General features: G+C 39.3%; 1 protein-coding gene across 1 annotated transcript; it reads left to right on the top strand.

The window, feature by feature from the left end:
- The first annotated feature begins 1,959 nt into the window (after nt 1–1,959).
- On the top strand, nt 1,960–14,971 carry LOC145452148 (uncharacterized). Its single transcript, XM_080330372.1, has 12 exons — nt 1,960–2,117; nt 2,592–2,736; nt 4,857–4,978; nt 5,805–5,946; nt 6,641–6,707; nt 7,386–7,678; nt 8,155–8,326; nt 8,477–8,587; nt 12,135–12,282; nt 12,752–12,864; nt 13,587–13,682; nt 14,612–14,971. Exons 1-12 carry the CDS (start codon nt 2,084–2,086, stop codon nt 14,765–14,767), a joined length of 1,599 nt encoding a protein of 532 aa, XP_080186498.1. The 5' UTR covers nt 1,960–2,083; the 3' UTR covers nt 14,768–14,971.
- Nucleotides 14,972–23,180: the final 8,209 nt, after the last annotated feature.

Genomic DNA, 23,180 nt, shown 5'->3' with positions numbered 1-23,180 from the left:
GGACCTCCCCTTCCGTCACATTATAGATCACTAAGCTACGCTATCTATCTATACTTCTATAGTCACATGCCACGTCATTATTCGTAGCTTGACATTTTACGTTATCTTTTATTACTTTTCATTCAGTGTGCAATGAGCAATTTATGTATGTCTTTTTACATCGCCTAGGCCCAGGATGGTGTCTGATTTCAAAGACTACTCCAAGTCGCTTCGACATCTTCCCATCTTCTCATTGTATCGGGATCTTGTGGTGTTTTGAAAGGAAAGTTATTAACAATAAATTGAACTAAAACCGAGCTGAAATCGTCTTTGCCATCGTTTTTTTTATCTCTTGAGATACGTGATCTGATTGTCGTCGATGATTTTATTGATCTCCGATTCCTGTGAAACCGGAACGCTGTTTTGTTTTGTTTATTCATTCAGGACCAGAGATGGCCACAGTCCGGTTCAGGAGCCGGAGCCGGAGCAGGATTTCATTGAATTTTTACCTGGCCGGACTGGATCCGGATTTTGAATTTGCGGTGATGGTCGGATTTTAGCCGGATTTTTTGCTGCAATATGATTAATTAGCATTGTTATGGCAGGATTTTTCGGATTCCAAGCTGGACCTTCAACAGCCGGACTCCGAATCTCACATTGCCAGCCGGATCCGGATAGATTCGGATCCCGAAATTTGGGAATCCGCCCATCTCTGTTCAGGACACAATGCTGCTATGGCAGGTTTTATAGATGGCGATGTTAGTTTACAATACATACGCGGTGTTCTGTGTATAGTGTACTCTACTGGAAGAGTTCATGTTCTTGGCGGGTTCGAACTGCGCTGCGTTGGCGTTAAAAGAGATTGAATTTATGTAAATTGCAGTTCGACCCAGCAACGTTGATAGTGGACAGCATCGTTCTGGTACACCATCATTTTATTAAAATTCTTATCAAATCATGAAATCAATACACCACAAGATCGCGATATAATGAAAAGATAGAAGAAGGCGGGTGCCGAAACGACTTGGAGTAGTCAGACACCCGCATTGGCCTACACACCCTACAGCATGTAAATAAGAGGCATGCACACAGGATTTAGGAGTCGAGTCCAAGTCAAGGAGTATGAGCCCCAATCATAGTGATGAGCTTGAGACTTGCGTCCGAGTCCAAGTCGTTGTGGTTACTGTTCATTATAATGTTCAAGTCAGGTTCAACTCATTTCTGTGAAACTCTTGGGTGATATCGAAGGCCTCGAATTCACAATAAAGATATTTTTCTCACTCTAAACATGTTTATTCATACCGTTAAAAGACAATTTCTGCGCCTATTTTTCAAGTATCAGTCCTGATACACGAGATGTGAATCAAGTCCTAATACTCCTATAGAATATTGAATATCCATAGAATCGTATTACTTGGTTGAGTCGTGCCGAATGACTCGAGTGCAGGTCAACATGCAAAGGTACCGTATTTGACTTGAGTCCTTACACTACAAAAAAAAATTAGACAAATTTGGTCTCAAAATTAGACAAATTTGGTCTCAAATTTAAGAAATGAGGATGATTTGGTCTCATTTTTCCACCCACTCACCATAAATGCTATTTTCGACTCAGACAACCATATATATATTGATCTGAATAGTACACGTGAGTAGTAAGTGGCATGTACCTGGATAACTATATCTAGTGAATACCTTGTAAACTTAGTACAGGATCATCTCAACACTGCAATTTCTGGTCTCTCTCATCCTTCCCCTCCTCCGCTCAGACCCCTAACATTGAAAAGGATGCCCCCAAGGCACTGCTACCATTTTCGATCAATTTCTGGCTTACTTTTGAGACATAAAGTACTTGGTAAGACTAATTGGTCTTAAAGACATTTTTTCATAAAAAGTCACTTTAAGATAATAAGATAAAAAATGTCTTATTTTTTTTTGTAGTGTAGCCACACCAACGAAAAATGGTTACCCAAGTCTGACTGGAGTGAAGTCATGAGTCATGACTAGAGTCATTACAACCCTGGACATAATCTTCACATTAATATTCACGTTACAGAGCTACCTGACAAACTCATAGATAAAATGGTTTGACAGAAAGCAAGGATAAATGGGTAACGGATGTATGAAGAAACCGAAAGTTGGTGAGTCTTCTTTTTTCTGTCTCGTTATTAAGGCTAGGCACAAGAATTCGAGTACTCGCATATAAATCAAGTATTCATTTAAATGATATGAATCGGGTCGTGAGAGATGACTTTTTCTAGTATTGAAATTATACGCTCCTTGCTACATAGAGTTATAAGCCTATATCTATGAGAATGAAAGCGTCGATAGAAATTTCCACTGTGGAAGCCTAGAAACCTAATTGGTAGGCCTAGTATAAAGCTATACACGCGTGGAAATGACATATATCTGTAAAGTCATGAGCAACGTACAGAATTGTCTAAAGTCCAATGAAATAGGTGTGGTCAAAAATACCAGATTATCTTCATTGTGATGCAGAAAAGAGACATACCGTAGGCCTATTTGAACTTTCGACATCTTTCATACTGGACGCCAATCACTCAGACACTCGATTTTGCTCGGACCTAGTCATGATGGAACTTTTTTTGTATCAGTGGAAACTAAAGCTCGGACGATTCCAACTTTCAAAGTGGTTGTCGTCGGCGACAGCGGCTCAGGAAAGACCAGCGTCATCAGAAGATTTGTCGAAAACCGATTTGATCAAGAATATCAAAGAACGACAGATATCGTCATCACAAGGTCAGAGTTCAACAAATAGAAAATTTTCAGCTTTTTTGAATTAGATTAGAATTAGAATGACTGAATTCGCAAAAACTTGGAAATTGAATTAAAATTCTTGATTAAAAAAAATGCAACAAAAATCAAGTCAAGCTCATATCAAATCAGAGTTGATTCTCAGAAGCACGAGATTGGAAAATGACTTAACACTGAGCTTGGCTTGTTTCGGAACATACAGTTCTCCTGTAAAAATATGAATCAATCGTCCGAATCAAGCCTCTAAGATTTTAATACAAAAGGACGTAAAGGGTAGCCTATATAATACTAATGTGCTGAATATGAACGTAACCTACTTCAAACCTATAATAAATGATTGGTGGTACAAAACTTGAACACGGCTTTTAACAGTAAATTCATATTTATTGACTCGAAGAAATTTTCAGAATCAGGATACTGCGATGCCAATCTTATCCTCTCAGGAACATGCTGTTTGATACGTTCTGGCAAGCGTTGGGACGTGCGTCCCACGTACCGACTGTCACAGTGGCATTTGTATTTGTATTCATATATGACCATACTTTGATGAAAAGCAGGCAGCAGCACATCCTTTCGCGTGTTGGGCAAAATTTGTTTCGTTGTATGTTAAAAAATAACCGTTTTTCCTGAATTTTGCTGGCTACGTGATTAAATCGTTAGGTTGCCTTAAAAAACGAGGCACACCAAATTTGAATTCATTCCAACCAATATTCGCAGGTTTCATACGGTTTGAAAATTTTTAATTATCCACCGGATAATCCATGAATTAACATCGAAAAACTGGAATAACTCCGCTTCTACGGCTTGGAATTGAGTCAAATTAGTTTTGCATAGTTTTTGAAGACAGCGCAACAATTCCATGAGGTTGATAGAAAAATTTGAAAAAATTTTTTTTTTGCATTTTTAGGCAAATTGAAAATTTTCAAACTGTACGAAACCCGCGAATATTGGTTAAAATGAATTCAAATTTGGTGTGCGTCGTTTTTTAAGGCAACCTAACGATTTAATCACGTAGCCAGCAAAATTCAGGAAAAACGGTTATTTTTTAACATACAACGAAACAAATTTTGCCCAACACGCGAAAGGATGTGCTGCCTGCTTTTCATCAAAGTATGGTCATATATGAATACAAATGCCACTGTGACAGTCGGTACGTGGGACGCACATCCCAACGCTTGCTAGAACGTATCAAATAGCATGTTCCTAAGAGGATAAGATTGGCATCGCAGTCTCCTGATTCTGAAAATGGCCCACAGCAATGTAAACACGCATCAAAATCCCAATCGTAGAGCCAAGTGTTGACATACAGTTCTTCAATTGGCCAGCATTTGATCGACAACCCGTCTTGCGCCTCAAACTATTCAGACGACATGTTTTCAGTTTTATCCAAGGGTAGATCCATATTTCCTTTAACAGCTAAAAAACTAAAAAAACTAAACAACCCGGTCCTTTGTCGCCAGGAAGAATTTTTGTATAGTCTTAAAATCTCACACTAGTTGTTGCTTAGCTGTTCGTCCATATTTTTGTACAATTTTTTTCTGTGTTGCTGCATTGTCTCATTGTATTTGTATGTTATTCCTCACGGGCACTACTTCTTCAAGTTGCTTGTTGCTATATACGCTGCATTGTTGCTATGGTTGAATTTCCATTCATGATATTTATCAATTTTCATTATTGCGTCACAATTCGCCATTTGGTTTTGAATCCATCTCTGTTCTGTATCCTTTATCGTGCCGGTTGCTCTTGATAAGAGGCACGCGAAAAGTTCTTCGAGTCAATAAATATGAATTTACTGTTAAAAGCCGTGTTTAAACCTATAAAAATTGAAAATGATTGGACATCAGTGCAGTGTAACTATGTAAGTAATCGACTTCACCTGTAGATGCTGCACACCTTCAAACCTTAGATTCAAGAAAAAATTGTAGAAAAAAATGGTAGGCTACATAAGCTACTTAGATTCCACAGTGACAATATTCCTAAATAGCTCTGCGCCCCACTCAAATCCTACTTTTATCCTACCAGTCAAGAACCACTGCATCGTGGAATTAATTTTGGTGCAATTTGCTCATTTTGAACTTTCCGTTATCTTCCGAAATCGTTTGCAGTGTTGTCCGGAAATTGAATGTGCCGGAACATGCAATCGTCACTGTGGAATTATGGGATGTGCCTGGTCAGAACGATGTGGATTTAAGGAAAACGTATTACCTCGATGTGGACGCAGTTATTGGTGAGTGATGGTTTTGTTTTGAATATGTGTGGTAGAGACGTGTACAAAATCATCAAAATAGTGGATTTTCAAAATGCGCAACTAGAACTAGAACTACTCGCTTTTCAAAATCTGCAACTAGAGCTAGAACTAGAACTGCTCTCATTGCAAAATGTTCAACTAGAACTAGAACTACTCAATTTTCAAAACCAGCAACTAGAGCTGGAATTAGAACTTACAGAACTACTGACTTTTCTCTCCCTTGAACAACTATATTGGTAGTTTGTTCATGCAGTCTAGTCTTTTTTATCCACTACAGCATGGCTGTCACAAATCCGTGTAGGCCTAACCCATGGACTGATGGACTTGTCAAAATTTCTAGCGTTTTCAATCGGTTCAAGGCAGAGGTGGCCAAAGTAGTCATTACTGGTACCCCAGCAAAAGTAGTGACGTAAATTCTTAGTCAAGTGAGGTTAGGATTGAGGTATCATAAAATTAGGATTGAGGGCTGGGGTTTAGATTAGAGTTGGCTCTTAGGGTTAGTTTAGGATATCATAGAATTAGTGTTGGGGGTAGGCTACTGGTAATGAATGCTACTATATATATATATATATATTATATATACTTTGCATTGTATTCATCTATCTTTGTATTTTCAATGTTCATGGAACCGAATAACTTCTCTCTCTCTCTCTTTCTGTCTATACCCCAAGTCTAACCCAATTACAAACAGCATAAATTTACATGTTCACGGAGAATTGTGATCTGTGATGACCATATTGTTGTATATAAGAAAGTAGACTGCAAGCCGCAATTTAACCTGGCTCCTACACCAACTTTGTTTTAGTCGTGGTTGACATTTCGCAATCGGACTCGCTGCAAGTCGCCGGCAGTTGGAGCCTGGATGTTGCGGAACATGCTCGAAAATCCAGAACTTTCACAGAAAATATCCCGAACCCAGATGGGAAAACGGTTTCAAAGAAAATCAGGTTGGTAACTTTACAGTATATTTGTAGCAATGCTATGTGGGTTAATTGATACTTCACGAATATGTCATTTCCAGTAACATTCGTAACTTTGTACTGCATGTTCAGTATGCTGTGAGACGACCAATCAAAGTTTACAGATCTCCGTAGTGGAAAACTGTATCGAAACTATAATTTTTGTCAATAAATTAACTCTTAATGGCAAGGAGTGTATAATTTCAGTACTCGAAAAAACTCATCAGTACTCAACTACGATCGTTAGAATTAATGCTCGATTCAAATTTGAGTACTCAAATCATTGTGCTCAACCCTATTCGTAATAATAATAATCAGTCAATATTGAAAGCAATTTTTAAATTATGTTTAAAACTGACCTGTTGTGTTACAATGGATTTGAATTTTATGTAAATAACACAGTTGCTAGAAAACATTGTCAGCAAACCAATTCGAGTCGGTATTTCATTGTTGTCTGACGTAATCCAAACCTGAGGCTTTATGGGTGACAAACACAACTTGACGCAACTATTGTAATGTCATGATCATTCGGTGAATGTCAGAAGCCGCAACCTTTAGCTAATAACAGGATGTCATTTATTGAATGATACTGGTTTTGTTGACCGAGCAATTAGGTTATTGTGACATAACAATGTAGTTAGTCGCTTGACCGTTGATCAGATTAGCCCGGGTTTGATTTCAGAAAAGAATATTTGAAACCCAAGAACGGAAGCATACCGATTTTGTTGCTTGGAAACAAGTACGATTTGGTGAGTGTGTGTTTGACAGACTTGGACTAGATAATTTTAGTGTGAAACTCTAATTATGATCTAATTTGTCAAATGTTTCTTAGCTCTCATTTCAATGCAAATCTCATTTCTGCTTTTCCTGAAAATGCTACAGGAGAACTGTATTAACCCAAGCTTGATGTACGGACATTTGCAGTTCTCATGCTTAAACTCAAATGAGCTCTGATTTGATATGAAGTGAAATTGATTTTTGTGGTAGTTCTTTCTAGTTTGAAATTTGACTCAATTTCTAAGTTTTTGCGAATTCGGTCATTTCCATTATAATCTAGTTTTGGAAAAAACTGTGTAGCTATCGTTCCAATTGTAATCTACTTTGGAAATGTCTGTGTAGCCATTATTCTAAGTGTAATCTAATTTGGAAAAAAGACTAGCCATCATGCTAATTCTTATCTACTTTGGAAAAGTCTGTGTAGCCATTATTCTAATTGTAATCTGATTTGGAATAAAAACTGTAGCTATCATGCCAATTCTAATCTACTTCGAAAAAAAACTGTGTAGCTATCATTCTGATTCTAATCTAATTAAAAATAAAAAACTGTAAGCAAGCCATAATTCTACTTCTAGTTTGAAAAGCTGAAAATTTTCTGGTAATTCCAACTCTCTGTGTGTAACCACAATCTCAAACCGTTCATTCCGCAGGCCAAGTCGCAATTCCAAGAAACTCAAACACTTGCATCGAGCCATACCCCGGAAAATTCTTCTCCAGAACGCGTTGACCCGGTCGTTTCACCAAAACCCGATTCAGACACGGCAAACCCGGATGTGGCTTCCGAAACAAAACCAGATTCCAACGGAAGATCTGATTCAATCTCGGACGTTGGTGCCGAAACACCAGTTTCTGCAAACAGCCAGAAAAGTGATATCATGTTAACACTACCGCCTTGTGTGGACGAGATCGAGCGCGTAGCGGAAAAGTTTGGGTTCCTGACAGGGTGAGGTTGATTTTTTTCGTTGATGCCAATTTATTTTCTGTTGATTTTGATCTGTTTTCTGTTTATTTCAATTCTTCTGTCGAGTATTTTGAAGAGCTTGTTGGAGGTACAGAACTTCAATATACAATTGAAAAGCCGAATGGCATCGTATTGTCTAGAAGGGTAATCATCAGCAACTAGTAGAGAATTGAAAAGAACATTGTATATTAACAATCGTATCTCAAAGTATGATTCTAACGCCATTAAATTTCGAATAATCGGGGTGAAGAGAGCGCTTAAGCTCAATGTACTATTTTTAGATGGTACATAAGCTCCTTTTGTCGGCGCAAACTAGGTTCGTGTATTACAAGTCGACTCAAAGGCACGCAAATGATTACCCCTGACGAATGTCGGTAGAAAATATCTGGGGTTATTTCAATGTGAAAATATTATTCCATTGTATATTGATTTTTTGTTGATATTTTTTGCTGGTTCAGAATTCCGGTTTCTGCGAAAACTTCGAACGGAGGAGTCACCGTCGCGATACAGTCGCTTCTCAGAAGACTCGTAGCCAAGGAAATGCCCAACGCCGTTACTCCAGTTCGTACTGGGTCAAAACTTACTAATTCTGAAAAAACGGCGAAAAGAAGAGACCAAACGCAGTTGCAAGTAAGCCATACCAGTCAAAAATTAGCGGATTTAATATTTCCAAATCCAAATACGCATTTTCAATTCATATCTAAAGGCCGAAATTTGTTCAAAACTCGCATGGAAATTGCAAATGATTAGATGATTTTGACATTTTTTCAACATTTTCAGGCAGTGGGCATCATAGAGATTGACGACGTGATCTTGAGATGCACTCCAATCGTGCAAGAAGCAGAAGAAATGACCACCTCCTACGCAGAGGCTGTTCGCAGTTTCAGAAATGTAAGTAATTTAATACGAAATCCAGAATTGATTTTTTGTTAGTTCTATATGCCTATATGATGTTCTTAAAGTATGGGTCCCGAACGGTATAAATTTGACTCGCGATCGCTTAAAATGCATGTAATATTTGCTTCTAATTTACTGCAGTGTATGTCTTTCTCCTGTGGATAATTTGTGCATATCCCAGTCCACTTTGTTTAGCTCAGGGGTTCCCAACCTTTATTACTCTGTTGGCCCCCTTCGAAAATTTCGAAAAATCAGTGGTAACTACCCCATGTTTTTTTGTTACCTTTTGTAATAATTAGGAAGCGTTATTTTAAATTAAATAATTGGTTTTTACAGTAACCGATAGTTACAATAATAAGCACACAATAAACATGTTGATAAATTAATTAGTAATTACATATAATAATAATAATCATGATAGACAGAAAACGAACAAGTAAAAATTCTGTGGGATGTACCAGTTATAACTGACCGCGAAATCAGAAGCAACCGCCCGGATATAATCGTCAAACTAAAAAAGAAAAGAGAATGCTTATTCATTGAACTGGCTGTCCCAGCTGATCACAACCTACTGCAAAAAGAATCAGAAAAACACTCCAAATACGCAGACCTCAAAATGGAATGTGAGAAAATGTGGCAATGCAAAATAAACATTGTACCGATAGTCATTGGTGCTACAGGGGTCGTGAGCAAAAAACTCATGAGAGTAATTCCCTGTCAACATGCAAATATTTTTTAAATCCGTCTCCACACCCTCTCAGATTTTTCTCTAAATTTATATACAACTAAAGTATCTAGTTCTGAGTACAACGAAATTTATTTCGGACAATTTCGTTGAACGGCTCTCGAGTTATTGCAGTTTGAAAAATGATGATTTTGTGGTTACTCAACCATGAAATTTGGCAACACAAAACCTGTGTATGATTGTAACTGATATAGCTCAGAGGATACGTAGAGTAAAGGTCTGAATGTTATTTAGCAATAATTGTTGGTACATCTTCTTCACTTTCCATGAATTTCCCCGCTCCACAGTATTGGGTCAAGGTTCAAAACGCGATTTCAAAGTTGGCATATGTTGAAATCAGTGATGCATAACGATATTTTTCAACTCATCTGGTGCAATTCTATTTAAACCAAAATTCATATGCAAGGTGTTATATGAAAGCTGTTTCCAACTAGAATGCACGAAACTTAGTTTTATTATAGATATTTGACAGCAACATGGTTAAAAATATAATATGGTGCATAATGCAAAATAGTCATTTTTTAATTAATTTTAATTAATTTTATTCAGTGATTATCTGATTTTGCCATTACTATACTTCCTATATGATAATGTGTTTCAGTAGTTAATCATTGCCATGCTCAGAAAGTACTTTTATTTATTGCATGTGCATTATGCTTGCATGGGTGCTTCTGGGTATACTGACTATCAGTAATTCCTGTCAACATACAAATAATATTTCGATTCGTCTTCACACCCTCTCGATTTCTCTGCAATATCATGTACAACTAAAGTACCCAATTCTGAGTAGAATAGAATTTAATTACTATATCTTTTATTGATCGGTTCTTGAGCAATTGCAGTTTGAAGAATGAGGATTTCGTGCTTACTCTACCATGAAGTTTGATGAGTGGAAACCTGTGTATGATTATAACTGCTAAAATCATTACTTAAACGGGCTGCAGGTTGTAATGCTGGTAAGCCCTACTGGAATCTCGGTACGTTTTGCTTAATATAACATGTGAGCAGCGATGATTCTCCGAGTTGAAGTAATTTAATAAATAATAATAAAAAAAATAAAACATAGAACACAGGTCTACGATTCCATACAGGCTGGTGAGCAATAATTGATGGCACATGTTCTTCATTGACTAGGCATTCACCTCCACATTATAGAAGAAGGTTCAAATCTTGATTTGAAAATAGACATACCAGTATGTTAAAATCAGTGATGCGTAACAATATTTCTAAACTCTCATGGCACGACTCTATCTAACTCAATATTCATAAGAAAGGTGTCATATGAAAGCTGTTACCAATTAGAATACATCAGAATTGGTTATGATTAGAATACAAGACAGGAACACAGTTGAAAATGTAATTTGACACTATATGCGGAACAGGTCATGAGCTAGTTAGAACGCATATTTTCAATGAACTTTTAGACAAGTGGCAGTCAAATATCAGATACAATACCAATTCAGCAACGTTCTACTCTTTCCAAGCTTCCATTTGACAACTTCCACGAAAAAATCGGTTTAAATAGAATTACGCTAGGCAGAGTTGCATATTTGTTACGCATGGCTGATTTTGAAAACATGATGACTTTGAATTGACATTTGACCTCCAACCCCCGGTAGTAAAGTTAAAAAGTTGGGTCTATCACAATAAGCATATACCAAAATATCTTACTACAGAAATTTAAGTCTGCCTGGCTGCAATTTGATCACTATAATGTCAATTGCAATTAGACACAGGTGCCAAGCTGTATAGCGTCACGGTTGAGTGAGCACAAAATGTCATTTTTCAAATTGCAATAACTCTGCAGCGAATCGTCCGATTTTCTTGAAACAAAGTTCGTTATGCTCCAAATTTGATACCTGATCTATGGAAAAATTTTCAATTAGATCTAAAGTGTAGTGGAGACGGGCGTTTGCATGTTGAGAGGGAATTACTCATGAGACATATCCAACAAATTCCGGGTAACGTTCGATTCGACACGATCCAAAAGATCCCATTATTGGGCACTGTACACATTCTTCGGAAGGCCTTGAATGCACCACTGGACTAAAATTACACTTGTGAATCACAGCATAATTTCTGTAATTTCGATTCTTCATCTTCAATCATCTCTACCTCTGCTCTGTAACCCTTGCCAATTCTTCATCTGCTGCAATTCTGTAATCTGACTTCTCCGTGTATTGCATAGGAATAACAATTTGAATGTATTACTGAAATTTTAAAAATTTACTCCAATCTCGCCATTTTCCTTTGGGGGCAGGTTGCTCCCCGGATTATGTGTGTATCTACCAGTTTTACTGTGAATAAAGAATATAATAATAATTTATAGAGCGCTGAATATAACAATATAGGTCGCTGTACATAAAAGGCAATAAAATATAAAAGTAAACGATATGTATTAAAGACGGAGTGCATAGTTGTAGGGTGGAATGAACACTACTCTAGTTTGAACGCTCGTGTGAATAAAACGGTCTTGATTTTGCGTTTGAAAACATATAGCGAGTCACATAGTCTGATAGAAAATGGAAGATTCATATTCATATTCAGGTATTGGAGAGAAGAAAGTAAACTCAGGATCAAGAAGTACCTCATTATTGTACTAGAGTTTTTATTAAATTTTTTGTTCCTATTGTTTTAGCGGAGTAGACTTAGAGATGACAAATGATTTGAATTTTTTTTATGCCCCCGCCCCGGAAAAAGGTCATGACTCCAGGTTGGGAATCCTTGCTCCTATATAGATTTGAGTCGGAATCATCGAATTTATTTTATATTCAAATAAAATTCTGATTTTTTCAGGCTTGTCTCTCAAACGGATTGGTCCAAAACCCGAGTCCGAGTCTGGATGTCTGCGTGTCTGGCCTCAAGCGATCTGTGGAACGTCCGTTTGTTTCCACCGACCCAAGACTCAACATCAGACAGATGAGTTCTGAGGAGGAGACCAAAAGTATGCGTTTGTGTTTATTTTAAGGCTGAGCACAATGATTCAGGTTCTCAAATCTGAATCGAGCATTAATTCTAATGATTTGGGTCGCATAGGAAGAGATGAGTTTTTTGAGTTCTGAATTATATGCTCCTTGTCACTGAGAGTTAATTTGCCAACAAGAATTATAGTTTCTATACTATTTTCCATCATTGAAGCCTTTTAACTGGGCACTTCACTGGAAATGACATATATCTGTGAAGTCTTGATCGACACACACAGCATTGCCCCAAAGTGCTATGAAATAGGTATAGTCGAAAAAGTACCAAATTATCTTCAATGCGATGGTAAATTGGCATTATATTTTTTGTGGTCGCATAAAAGGTACATATTTGACCTTTCATCATGCTGTCGTTAGTCGTGACTCGATTATGCCCAGTCATAGTGGTCACCCAATAATGCTGTGATATCAAAGCGATTTGTCATCCTGCAGCCAGGAGGTTGGTCTGTTCTGAAGAGGATCCGTTCCCGAATCTCCGAGTCGATTCTGAGGAGGATGGTATTGACTCGAGCATCAGGAAAGTCCTCTCGGAATATCGCGAAAATGTGAGTCATCAATAACAGCCAGTTTGCAGGCTTCGGCCTGCACAGTAGTGTTGTTCAAAAGTTTTTTCTTCCAATTTGATTCGCTATTCGATAAATAAACGCTGCACTCCAAATTGTGAAGTAGTTCTACCTAGAAAGTGTTGAGTGGAAGGGGAGTAGTCATAAAACAATTGAGTATGTAGTTGGAGAATGTAGAAAATTCCTACCATCAAAAATTTTTATACTGCAACTCTTTCACTGGTTGGAATTAACCCAAATTTTATGTGTAGCGTTTCTTTAGATAATCTAATCATTTTTTCATCCAGGCAGTAAAATTTGGAGGAGAAAATTTTGGATAATAGCATTTACGGTTGGTAGCTCCTTAATAATTAATAATTAAAGAATTTCCCACCGCAAATACTATGTTATTCAAATCCAAAATTTTGAACACCAATAACTTCGCTTCTACCAGCCGGAATTGAGCCAAATGTGCTGTGTATCGTGGTTTTTAGAAAACTTATCTATTATATGTGGTGGTTGTTGTTTTTTACCAACTGCAACCTTGTACAATGTAAACCAATCAATCATTGCTATGTGCATTGTGTTCCTGTCTTCTGATTGTATTGCAATTTTCTGTTTTGGAATGATGAAATTATAGCTAAGCAAGCCAGAGCCAATCACGCGCAATCCTGCAAATAGCCTATCTACAACTCTACATGAATTCACAACCTACTTTATTGCAGTTGTTCGTCTGGTCTGCCCTGATTATGAAACGCGGCAACGATGTTGAAGCTCTTTTGACAAAATTCGTTTCGGAAATCGCGGAAATGAGAGAGAAGGTTTGTGTTTGTTACACGCCATTTTAATGCCTACTTCTAGTTGTTTTTGAGTAGAAATTCATGACTACTTTGTCCACCTCTGTTCTGACGGCCAGACATGTACAAACTACTGTATTTTCAAAATGCGCAACTATGACTAGAACTACTTACTTTTTAAAGCTCTTGACTACAACTACTCACTTTTCAAAAATCCGCAACTAGAACTAGAACTACTCACTTTTCAAAGCTCGAAACTAAAACTAAAACTAAGACCTTTGAAAACCACAACTTGAACGGCCTTTTAAAAACTCGCAACTGGAACTAAAACTACTCACTTTTCAAAAATCCGCAACTAGAACTAGAACTGCTCACTTTTCATTGCTGGCAACTAGAATTAGAACGAAGACCTTTAAAAACCACAACTAGAACGGCCTTTTAAAAACTCGCAACTGGAACTAGAACTGCTCGCTTTTCAAAACTCGCAAGTAGATCCAGAACTACAGACAATTCAAAGCTTGCAACTAGAACTAACGACCATTAAAAATCTACGAGTAAGTAACTAAAGCACAACCAACTAATAACTGATAGTACAAATCACCGTATTGGAAATGAGCTTAGAAATGTTGGAGTAGAATCGGCATTTTAAAAGGACAAGGTTTCGAAGATGAAATGGGAGGGGTTTCGACCCCTCAAACTCACCCCGGCTATGCCACTGTTAGTAGCGATGACTCTGAGCTAGCAATGGATGGAAGAACATCATAATAACAGAACACTGGTATCACGATTCACGCCAAACAACGATATGTGCTTTCTGATTGTTCAGCATTTATTATTTTATATGCGCAAGTGGAACTACCGATAGAACTACTGAAGTCATCAGTAGTCAGTTGACCGTTAACTAATAAGAGTGATAGTTTGTACAAGTCCCTTCACCGCCGCCTCTCTCTCAGGCTTGGGAAAGCACCGTACAGGAAAACGCTCGCAAGGTCGCGACAACGCTCGCGCAAAACGAGGCTCGGATACGCGGCACCCGCGATCTCATTCGAGACACGACGGTCGCGGTTCAATCATCTGTGGGCAGAATTAAAGCAGCGTTACTATTTTAATCTTTCTCTTGTATTATCGACACTGAAATATCGTGCTTTATACTGTGATCGCACCTGCAGCGATGCATGACTTTTCCGTTTTCTTTTGCAATGTTTGCTCGAACTCACTGTAACATGGTGCTCTGTAGTTATTCCTATATTTTTGTAGATCTATTCAATTTATGCACCACTGCACTTACTGTAGCAATACATTCATTAAATGCACACTTTCGGATGCTCCAAACTCAGGCGGGCGCAGAAGATGTCTCCGTTCCGTTCAGTTACATGTTGGATCTTCCTAAATCGCCACAAGATTGCGCTACAATGAGAAGCTGTCGAAATGCCTTGGAGTAGTCTTTGAAATCGGGCACAAATCTGGGCCTGAGCGATGTAAAGAGGAGGCATGCACTTCGAGTCATTGAAGGTAACGGAAGAACAAGCGTCAAAAATGAGGTTGCGTGCTGCGGAGGGCGAGGTTGCTGTAGCAGATTCGAGTCTTTGCAATCTGGAGCGCTGTCTAGTTTTATCCTGTGGTAATTTGTAGGGCTGGGCAAAATCGAGTACCTGAGTGATTCGATTCTGAATCACGTAATATGCTTCGAGTCGAGTAATCGAGTATCGCTCATTATGACGTCATAAAAGAAAATAATACGTCCAAGGTCAAATATGTACCGTTTATGCCCCCACAAGGAATATAATGCCTTTTATCCATGATCTCATAAATGATAATTTGGTATTTTTCCGATCATACCGATTTCATTCCACTTCGTGACAATTTTGTGGGATAATCAAGACTTCGGAAATGTGCTACGTCCAGTAACCTTCGTAGCTTCGTACCATATGTTTCGTATGCTACGATACCGCCAATCAACGTTTCAAGGCTTCACCAGTGAAAATTAGTATCGAAACTATAATTCTCGTTGATAAATTAACTTTCAGTGGCGAGAAGCTTATAATTTCAGTACTCGAAAAAATCGTATTTTACTACTCGACTCGAATCATTAAAATTAATACTGGATTCAGATTCGAGTACTCGAATCATTGTGCCCAGCCCTAGTAATTTGTAGCGAATTGGCAGTCCAACTCACACATATAATAAGTGATCAGGAGTGCATGAGCTCGGCACAACAACTGAAGAGCACAGGCCTAGTCGATGGAAACACGATCGAGCATCTCCCATGCTCGTAAGGATTGCGATCACTTCTTCACTTGCCTAATCGAGCGATTGCTTGTCAGTCTGCTTGTACGAAGATATCAGTTTTCAGCCGTTACAATGGACGAATCTACCAGGATATCTAGTTCAGCGTTTGTTCTTGCCCGATTCACATTGGAGAAGTTAGAATCTCAGAGTCCAACATATATTTATAGGGAAGACTGCTTTACCACTGTGGATATTAATAATGAGCCAGGATATGAATCCGGAGGCCATAAGTTTGCTTTTCCATATCAGTATTTGGATGTAACATCCAGCACACTTTCCACTCGCGGTTGCTCTGTGTCACCATCTGCCGAAACGGCGACGCGGGAAGAAGAGCCCAGACTAACCTCCGACGCGGAGTCGAATCCGGACTGCCCAGGTCGGTCACCACTCACCAGTACGCTATCTCCCCCGACATAATACGAGGCCTGTGTCAAGACACCATACGAGAATCAACAGACAAGACGAAACGATTTTCGCCATTACCGCGTGATGGCGATCAAAATAATAGAAACAGCGTGAATAGGCTATATGCGTAGGCTCTCCGAGACTTACCGCCTCAACTCTACTCATGTAGATGAAATGGCGAGACTAAATAAAAGATATATATAAGTGTTTGGTTGAATGGTGATTAGAATGCCAGAAAAACAGCGAGAGGCAATAAAGAGGCGCTCTGAGAAGAATCGAATCAAATCTGTCCTTGTAGATAAGTAGTAAGTAAGTAAGTAAGTAAGTAAGTAAGAGTATACTATGTAGCAGTAAGCAAGTAAGTATAGGCTAGTAATAACAGTAAGTATCAAGTGAAGCGTATTAGTAGGCCTATAAGTAAGTGATAAAGTAAGTAAGAAGGGAAGGTGTGTTAGTAGTAAGTTCCCCATATTTTGGGATCCGGAAAAGAGGACAATTTTTACAAATCACAAAACTTGTAATATCGGACGAGTAAACAGTGAATTTGAAATTTTTCATATAGAAATACTGCTAGGTCGAGTAAATGAAAAAAAGGTAATTTTTCCAATTGTTACTCCCGGAAGACCCGCTCTAACGTGTAATTTCAGTTGCAGTTGTAATTTTATTTAGTCACCCCCCCCCCCCCCGACATATGGTAAGCCTAGTAGTATACCAATCCCGTGAGTTTGCTGCCGGTTGATTGCCTTGGCTGATTCCAGTGGCGGCTCGTGACAATATCGGGTGGTGGGGCAAGGGCCGCAAGCGACTTGTTATCAATATGACGTCACAGTAGCGTTTTTCAACGTTCATGATGGCCACATGAATTTCCCGTAAACAATGATTTTTAACGTAGGTGCCGCGAGAGGTTTGCCGGTGGCGTGACTTGAAGTGCGGTAACAAATGTTTTATTCATTGTTTTTTATTCAAATGATTATTTTACAAAATGTACGCGAACTAAGAATCGTTCCCATGCCACGAATCAATCATCAGGTTATCCTTAGTAGCATGCGTTATGATTTCGTGGTAGAGATTACGCAAGCGCCGAGTAAGACTATACCAAAAATACACAGACCAACTACCTACAAAGAGCATTCGCATGACACCTTGTGGTGTTTTAATCGTTCCATGCTCAGCAATTCTGTAAAGTGCTGCAGCGCCTCCGACCCGATTTGTATATGGATTCTCGTCCCGAAAGCGAGTCAAATCGATTTGCCCTCATCCGAAAGTGTTTGGTACACGATCCTGATGCGTTACGACCAGGGGATAGGCAATCAAAGCGGTGGCACCCATAAACGTAAAACATTATAAAAAGCCAGCTGTTATCCATGGAAGATTAATTACGAGTCTGCCTGCCATCATTCAAGCAGGAATCAAAGCATTGTGTTAAATTGAAATGCGAGCACATATCGCATTAAACAATTTCATGAATAAATTATTTCATCTTGATGAATTTTTCACTTTTTTTCCATAGCCATAACAAAATATATCGGTAAATTAACTGTCAGTGTGCCTCGAGTAATAAGGGTGAAAACCACTCACTTTTCCTTAGCCATAGACATGGTTGAGTTACCTGGGCTCACTTGATTGAAATTATTCGGAAAGAACATGATGTGTACAGTCGTCCGCCCACCAGCATTAATTTATGTCTTGTATAAGTATTGTGCGCGACGTGATTTCTTATTAGCAAAATGTTCAATAACGATTTTATTGAAATCTGGAATTCCCAGAACCACGTCGTTGTGAATCGAGAGAACAGCCAACGCATTAAGCCTATCTTGGCCCATCCTGTTTCTGAGAAAGGTCTTGATACGTTTCAATGTGCTGAAACTGCGCTCGGATTCCGCGGATGAAATCGGGGTGGTCAAAATGATATTCAGAAAGCTAGTTACTGTAGCAAAGTTGATCGAAAGCGAATTTTCAACTAGGAATTTTGAAAGTTCACTAGTGGTTTTAATTTCCGAAAAGGATGTGTTAGATTACAAACAAGTCAACTCGCTCTCCAACCGAGCAATGTCGATCATCGGGTAATAACGAGGCACGCTGCGCAGTAGTCCAGAAGGAAAATGAATTTTGTAGGCAGGGAAATTTCTCGGATTTAACAGGGCGAAAGTAACCAACTGGTCACTATTCAGACGATGTTGGATTTGGGACATCAGTATATCGCAACATTCGTAAGCCGCAACAAGCAGGTTTTGCACACTTATCCCACGACGTAAAAGCGCTGTGTCACCAGCGAAGTGTACATTCGCCCGGATATGCGAAATTGCCTCACAAAAATGTGCAATACACAATTGCGCAGTAGTACCATCGGCCATACGCGACTGAAAAGTGCTGTACAGTGTATCGACGTGCATGAAGATGTCACAAAAAAGCTTCAAAAAGAACAAAAATTCTTCGTCTTCCAGGAGTCGTTTAAGCCCCGCCGCTTCACGTATGGAAGTATCATCCCAGACAGGAGAGCTCTCAATCACTGAGAAGCATTCCAGAAGCTCCACCCTACTCTCTGACACTCGTTGCACAACTCTGGATTGGAAGTTCCACCGTGTTGATACGCATCTAGGTAACCGGTGCTTGCATATGTCGCGCAATAGATCAGATCGCTTTGGCGAAATAGAGAAAAAGGAGGAGAACCCTGAAAGATTTGCAAAGAATATCTTGACAGAAGATATTCCTAAGCACATTTTTTTCACTACAAGATTGAGCTGATGCGCGTAGCAATGCAAAAAATGCGCATGCGGGTAAACTTCTTTCATTAAAACTTGTACGCTATGTCGCGATCCGCTCATGACTGCTGCGCCGTCGTAGGTTTGCGCAATAAGTTTCGACTCAACTGAATAGGGCTGTAATGTTTTTTTTAATACGTAAGAAATTCCGACAGCAGTGCGATCGTCAACAGCCACAAAGCTGTGGAATCGTTCGACTGGCATACCAAATTTCGTGAACCGAAAAATCACGACTAGTTGTGACAAACACGTAATGTCAGTTGTTTCGTCAGACTGAATAGATAGAAATTCAGCGTCAACAATCTCGGTAAACAAATGCTGTAGATAGATGTGATATATCGAATCAAGCACATCATTTTGAATAGTCTTTGAGGTACCCTTAGCTACTGTCGCGGTGTCGAGATGTTCGCGCAAAATGCTATCACTGGAAGCCGTGTATTTAATTAGATCCAAAAATACCCCCCTATTGAAAGAGCATTCCTTCTCATCGTGGCCTCGAAGGGGCAATTCATGAACTCCAATAAATTTAATGGCATCAATCACCCGAGAGAGAACATGCCTATTCTTATCTACAAGCTCATTGTGCTTGAGACTGATACGCGATAACTTTCATTGAGCTGCGACATTATATTTACTCTGCCAAACAATTTATATTTAACTGCACTAGCCATGTGCACTTGGGGTTTTTGGTGCGTTTTCAGACGCTCTGACAAATGCTTCAGATCGCGATAACCAATTTTGTTCCAACAAGAGCCACTGCTTCCGGTACCGGCACTGTCGAATAAAAGACAGTTAAAGCAAAACAAGGCGTTTTTATCCTCGCCATAAGTAAGCCATTCATTTTTATCGAAATGCGCTGAAGAAAAGGCACGAGTGCGCTTTCCTCCGGCGTACGATTGGATCAATGGGCAATTTCTAGGCTGATACGGACCTAGTCGCTTTACCTCTAATTTTTGCTCTAAAGGCAGCTGGCTAAACGGCGTACGGAGCAAAGATTCAACACGATTCATGTTCGCACTTGACCTGACTACTTATCTGCAGAAATGGAAATGACTATAAATCGAGAGATTGCGTATGCCTAACTGGAAAGGTCAACGAGTTCGGACACATACGCAATTGTTATCTCATAGATTGGACAAGGAAATGTCATATTGAATCCAAAACATCATTCTGAAGAACTACGGATAGCAGCCTCGGAAATTCGGTCCCGGTACAGCTTGGGAGATTCTGGCCTTGAGGCTGGAGACTGTCACACGAACATACGGCTTACGGTCTATAGTGTCTATATGTCTGCTGCAAAATCGCCTTCGGAAAATATATTACCGAATAAATACGTGGATGAAAGCCAAAAACTTGGTACACTGTTACATGAAATCATCGAGAAGTATAGCCTCATGACCGTTTTCGGTATGGTACACTGTCAAAATTAATAAGAACAGATCAACGCCGAATTTTGCGTAATATTTACTGAGGAATCGGCTGATCAAGCGATCAGCTGTTAGCCGCCATCGAAAACGAAACAGCTATCGCGCTTGACAGGGGTTGTAATTGTGAGCAAATGGCCCGAAGGTCACCATTCCACGGTGAAATTGACATTGGAGAATATAAAATAAAACTAAATATTTGAATGCAAACCGAGGATGTTAGTAAACTGTTTCATGATATCATCATCTCATCACCTATCTCAGTATGGAACACAGATACACCGGCTTTTGCGTGAAATCCGCAATGCGTTAGGTAGGCTAAGTGTCAGATCAGCGCACATCTCTACCATATTCGAACTTAATAACGAAATTGCTGCCCTAATCATTGAGTGTCAACCTTGAGACTTGGCACAGCGTTCGATACTAAAATCAAGACATACCATGTAAAAGTTCATGACGGATCTAGCTAAGGAGCATCGTTAAAATCAATGGAGACCAATACCGGCTTTGCGTGAAATATGTTTGCGATACATGACCGATCGGCACACACTCGACTTTGGAAACGGAATTACTACCCTAAACTTTGAGTAGAAACCCTGAAACTTAGGACAGTGTTAAATACCACCATCACGACATGACATACCAAGTTTGAAGAATTATCATGGTGTGAAACACCATCAAAATCGACCTGTACCAGCAACGGTCGACTCAACGCATATCACGGTATCCGAGTTCAGATATAGATACGATTGTTACATCACACCTTAGGGGCGAGCAAGCATATTTGCCCCGGTTGCTCGGCCATTTTACGAATAGGGGAGAGTAAAGCAACGTTTCTTAATTGTGCGCAGCTTTGAGAGAATAGATAGTGAAAGCTTGTTATGAGCGCTACCGGGGCAAGCCCCGGCTAGGCATTCACAAAGCGAAAACACAGGAGAGAATTCGATTTTCGCGGAGACTTCGCTATGTATGGGCATTTGCAAGCGAAAGCACAAGAAGAACGCGGGTTTCGCTGTGATCTCGATATATATTGAGCGCTGTGCGTCTATAAATGGTTAAATTGTTATTGAACAGAATTTTAGGTGGGGCAATGCCCCAGTTGCCCTATAGGACGAGCCGCCACTGGCTGATTCCCATGTCTTGTAGTTGTAGTTGCGAACCTGACATTCGACTCCTAGGAACCGTGCTGCAAACATCACCGTTTTGAATGTTTTAATAAAAGAGATTCGGGAACGTGTAGCTTATCTATATGGAGTTCGCGCACCTAAGAGAACGCGTCGACAAACACAGCACGCCATAACAGTCAGTATAGTAGTAAGTGGTTCGACTTCGCTTGGAAAACTACAAGTTTAAAAGCAAGCACTGAAATAAAATGCTTTGTATGTTTCCAAACATGAGTGTCAAGCGTCAGTTCTTTGTCAATGTTAATAGCTCGGAACGTTAATTTTCGTATTAAGCGCTTTTGAGGCGTGTGTCGCGAACCGTGACGCGCCATTGTAGCTTATGAAAAGGTTGCGGAAAAGTTTCCGCGAGTGACGCGTGAAAGGAAATGATTTTACGCGCAAAAGAAATTGTTTAGACAGCGCTCAGGACTTATCCTTTGGGGCGAGCTAGTTTTATGTACAGGTCAGATTGTAGCGGCAGTGTTGGACAACTATCGAATATTTTCAGCTTTAATAACTTAGATTAGAATTAGAATAACTACACAGTTTTTTTTCCAAATTACATTATAATTATAATCATTTAATTCACAAATGCTCCTAAATTCGGAAATTTTGAATCAGAAAAATACGACAAAAATCTTGTTCATTTATCATATCAAATCAGAGTTAATTATGATAAGCGCAAGAATGGCGAATGTCTATATGTACACCAAGCTTGTGTCGCTCACACGATACAGATTAGATCAGGGCCAGCCAACCCGTGGCACGCGAGAAGGCTTTGAGTGGCCCGCGAGGTAATGTCCGAAATTAGTAATATTATGAAAAACGGATTGCACAGATTGTGAACTTGCAAGGCCAACCAAAAATGTGATTAGTCTGGCCGCAACACTTGAGATGTGTTGACTAAAATATCAGTATTGGTAGATTCATGAGCCAGTCACATTTTGGGTGATCTTCGTACACTACAATAAAACAGAATAATTTGCGATCGATTTATCAAAAGTAAAAACTTTCTGCATGCTTCGCGCAACATGTTGTCACTCGATTTCTTGCTTTTAATATTATCACCCCTTTGTGAAAATGAAAGAACGCCTAATGCATCATACTGAGTCCAACTATATTCGCGATTACGAGACAAAGTGTCGTTCAGCATATGGGACCTTGTTTTTGCGCTCGAAGAAAGACCGTCGACCATGAAACCTAGGCACATGACGCATGTTGGTCGTAAGCTTTCGATATCGATATGTCCATTGTCCAGGCGCTAAAGTCCAGTCCTTGCAAACTGAGCCCAGCGATGTAGGGCTACAGCAGGCCCGCAATATAGTCAAGTGACAATATTATTGACCTATGAACTTCGAAAAAATTCGCGCATGGCGCGGCTAGTGGCCCGCGCAATATTTCGTCAATCGAATGTGGCACTTTGGCCAAAAAGGTTGGCCCCCTGGATTAGATTATAAATAGAATTATAAACATTCTCGT

Source organism: Botryllus schlosseri, chromosome 12, assembly GCF_051294905.1.
Source record: "Botryllus schlosseri isolate E-star chromosome 12, Bs_hap1, whole genome shotgun sequence".
In the NCBI taxonomy this organism is placed as follows: Eukaryota; Metazoa; Chordata; class Ascidiacea; order Stolidobranchia; family Styelidae; genus Botryllus; species Botryllus schlosseri.
The sequence above is the reverse complement of the archived record's forward strand: the minus strand, read 5'-3'. Positions and strand labels throughout refer to the sequence as shown.

Bases quoted from the DNA above. Each gene is read 5' to 3' on its own strand.
- LOC145452148 (XM_080330372.1), top strand. From the start codon at position 2,084: ATGGGTAACGGATGTATGAAGAAACCGAAAGTTG. The intron at 6,708-7,385 runs GTGAGTGTGTGT...TTCATTCCGCAG, and splicing joins TTGGAAACAAGTACGATTTG to GCCAAGTCGCAATTCCAAGA. The intron at 12,865-13,586 runs GTGAGTCATCAA...ACTTTATTGCAG, and splicing joins TCTCGGAATATCGCGAAAAT to TTGTTCGTCTGGTCTGCCCT.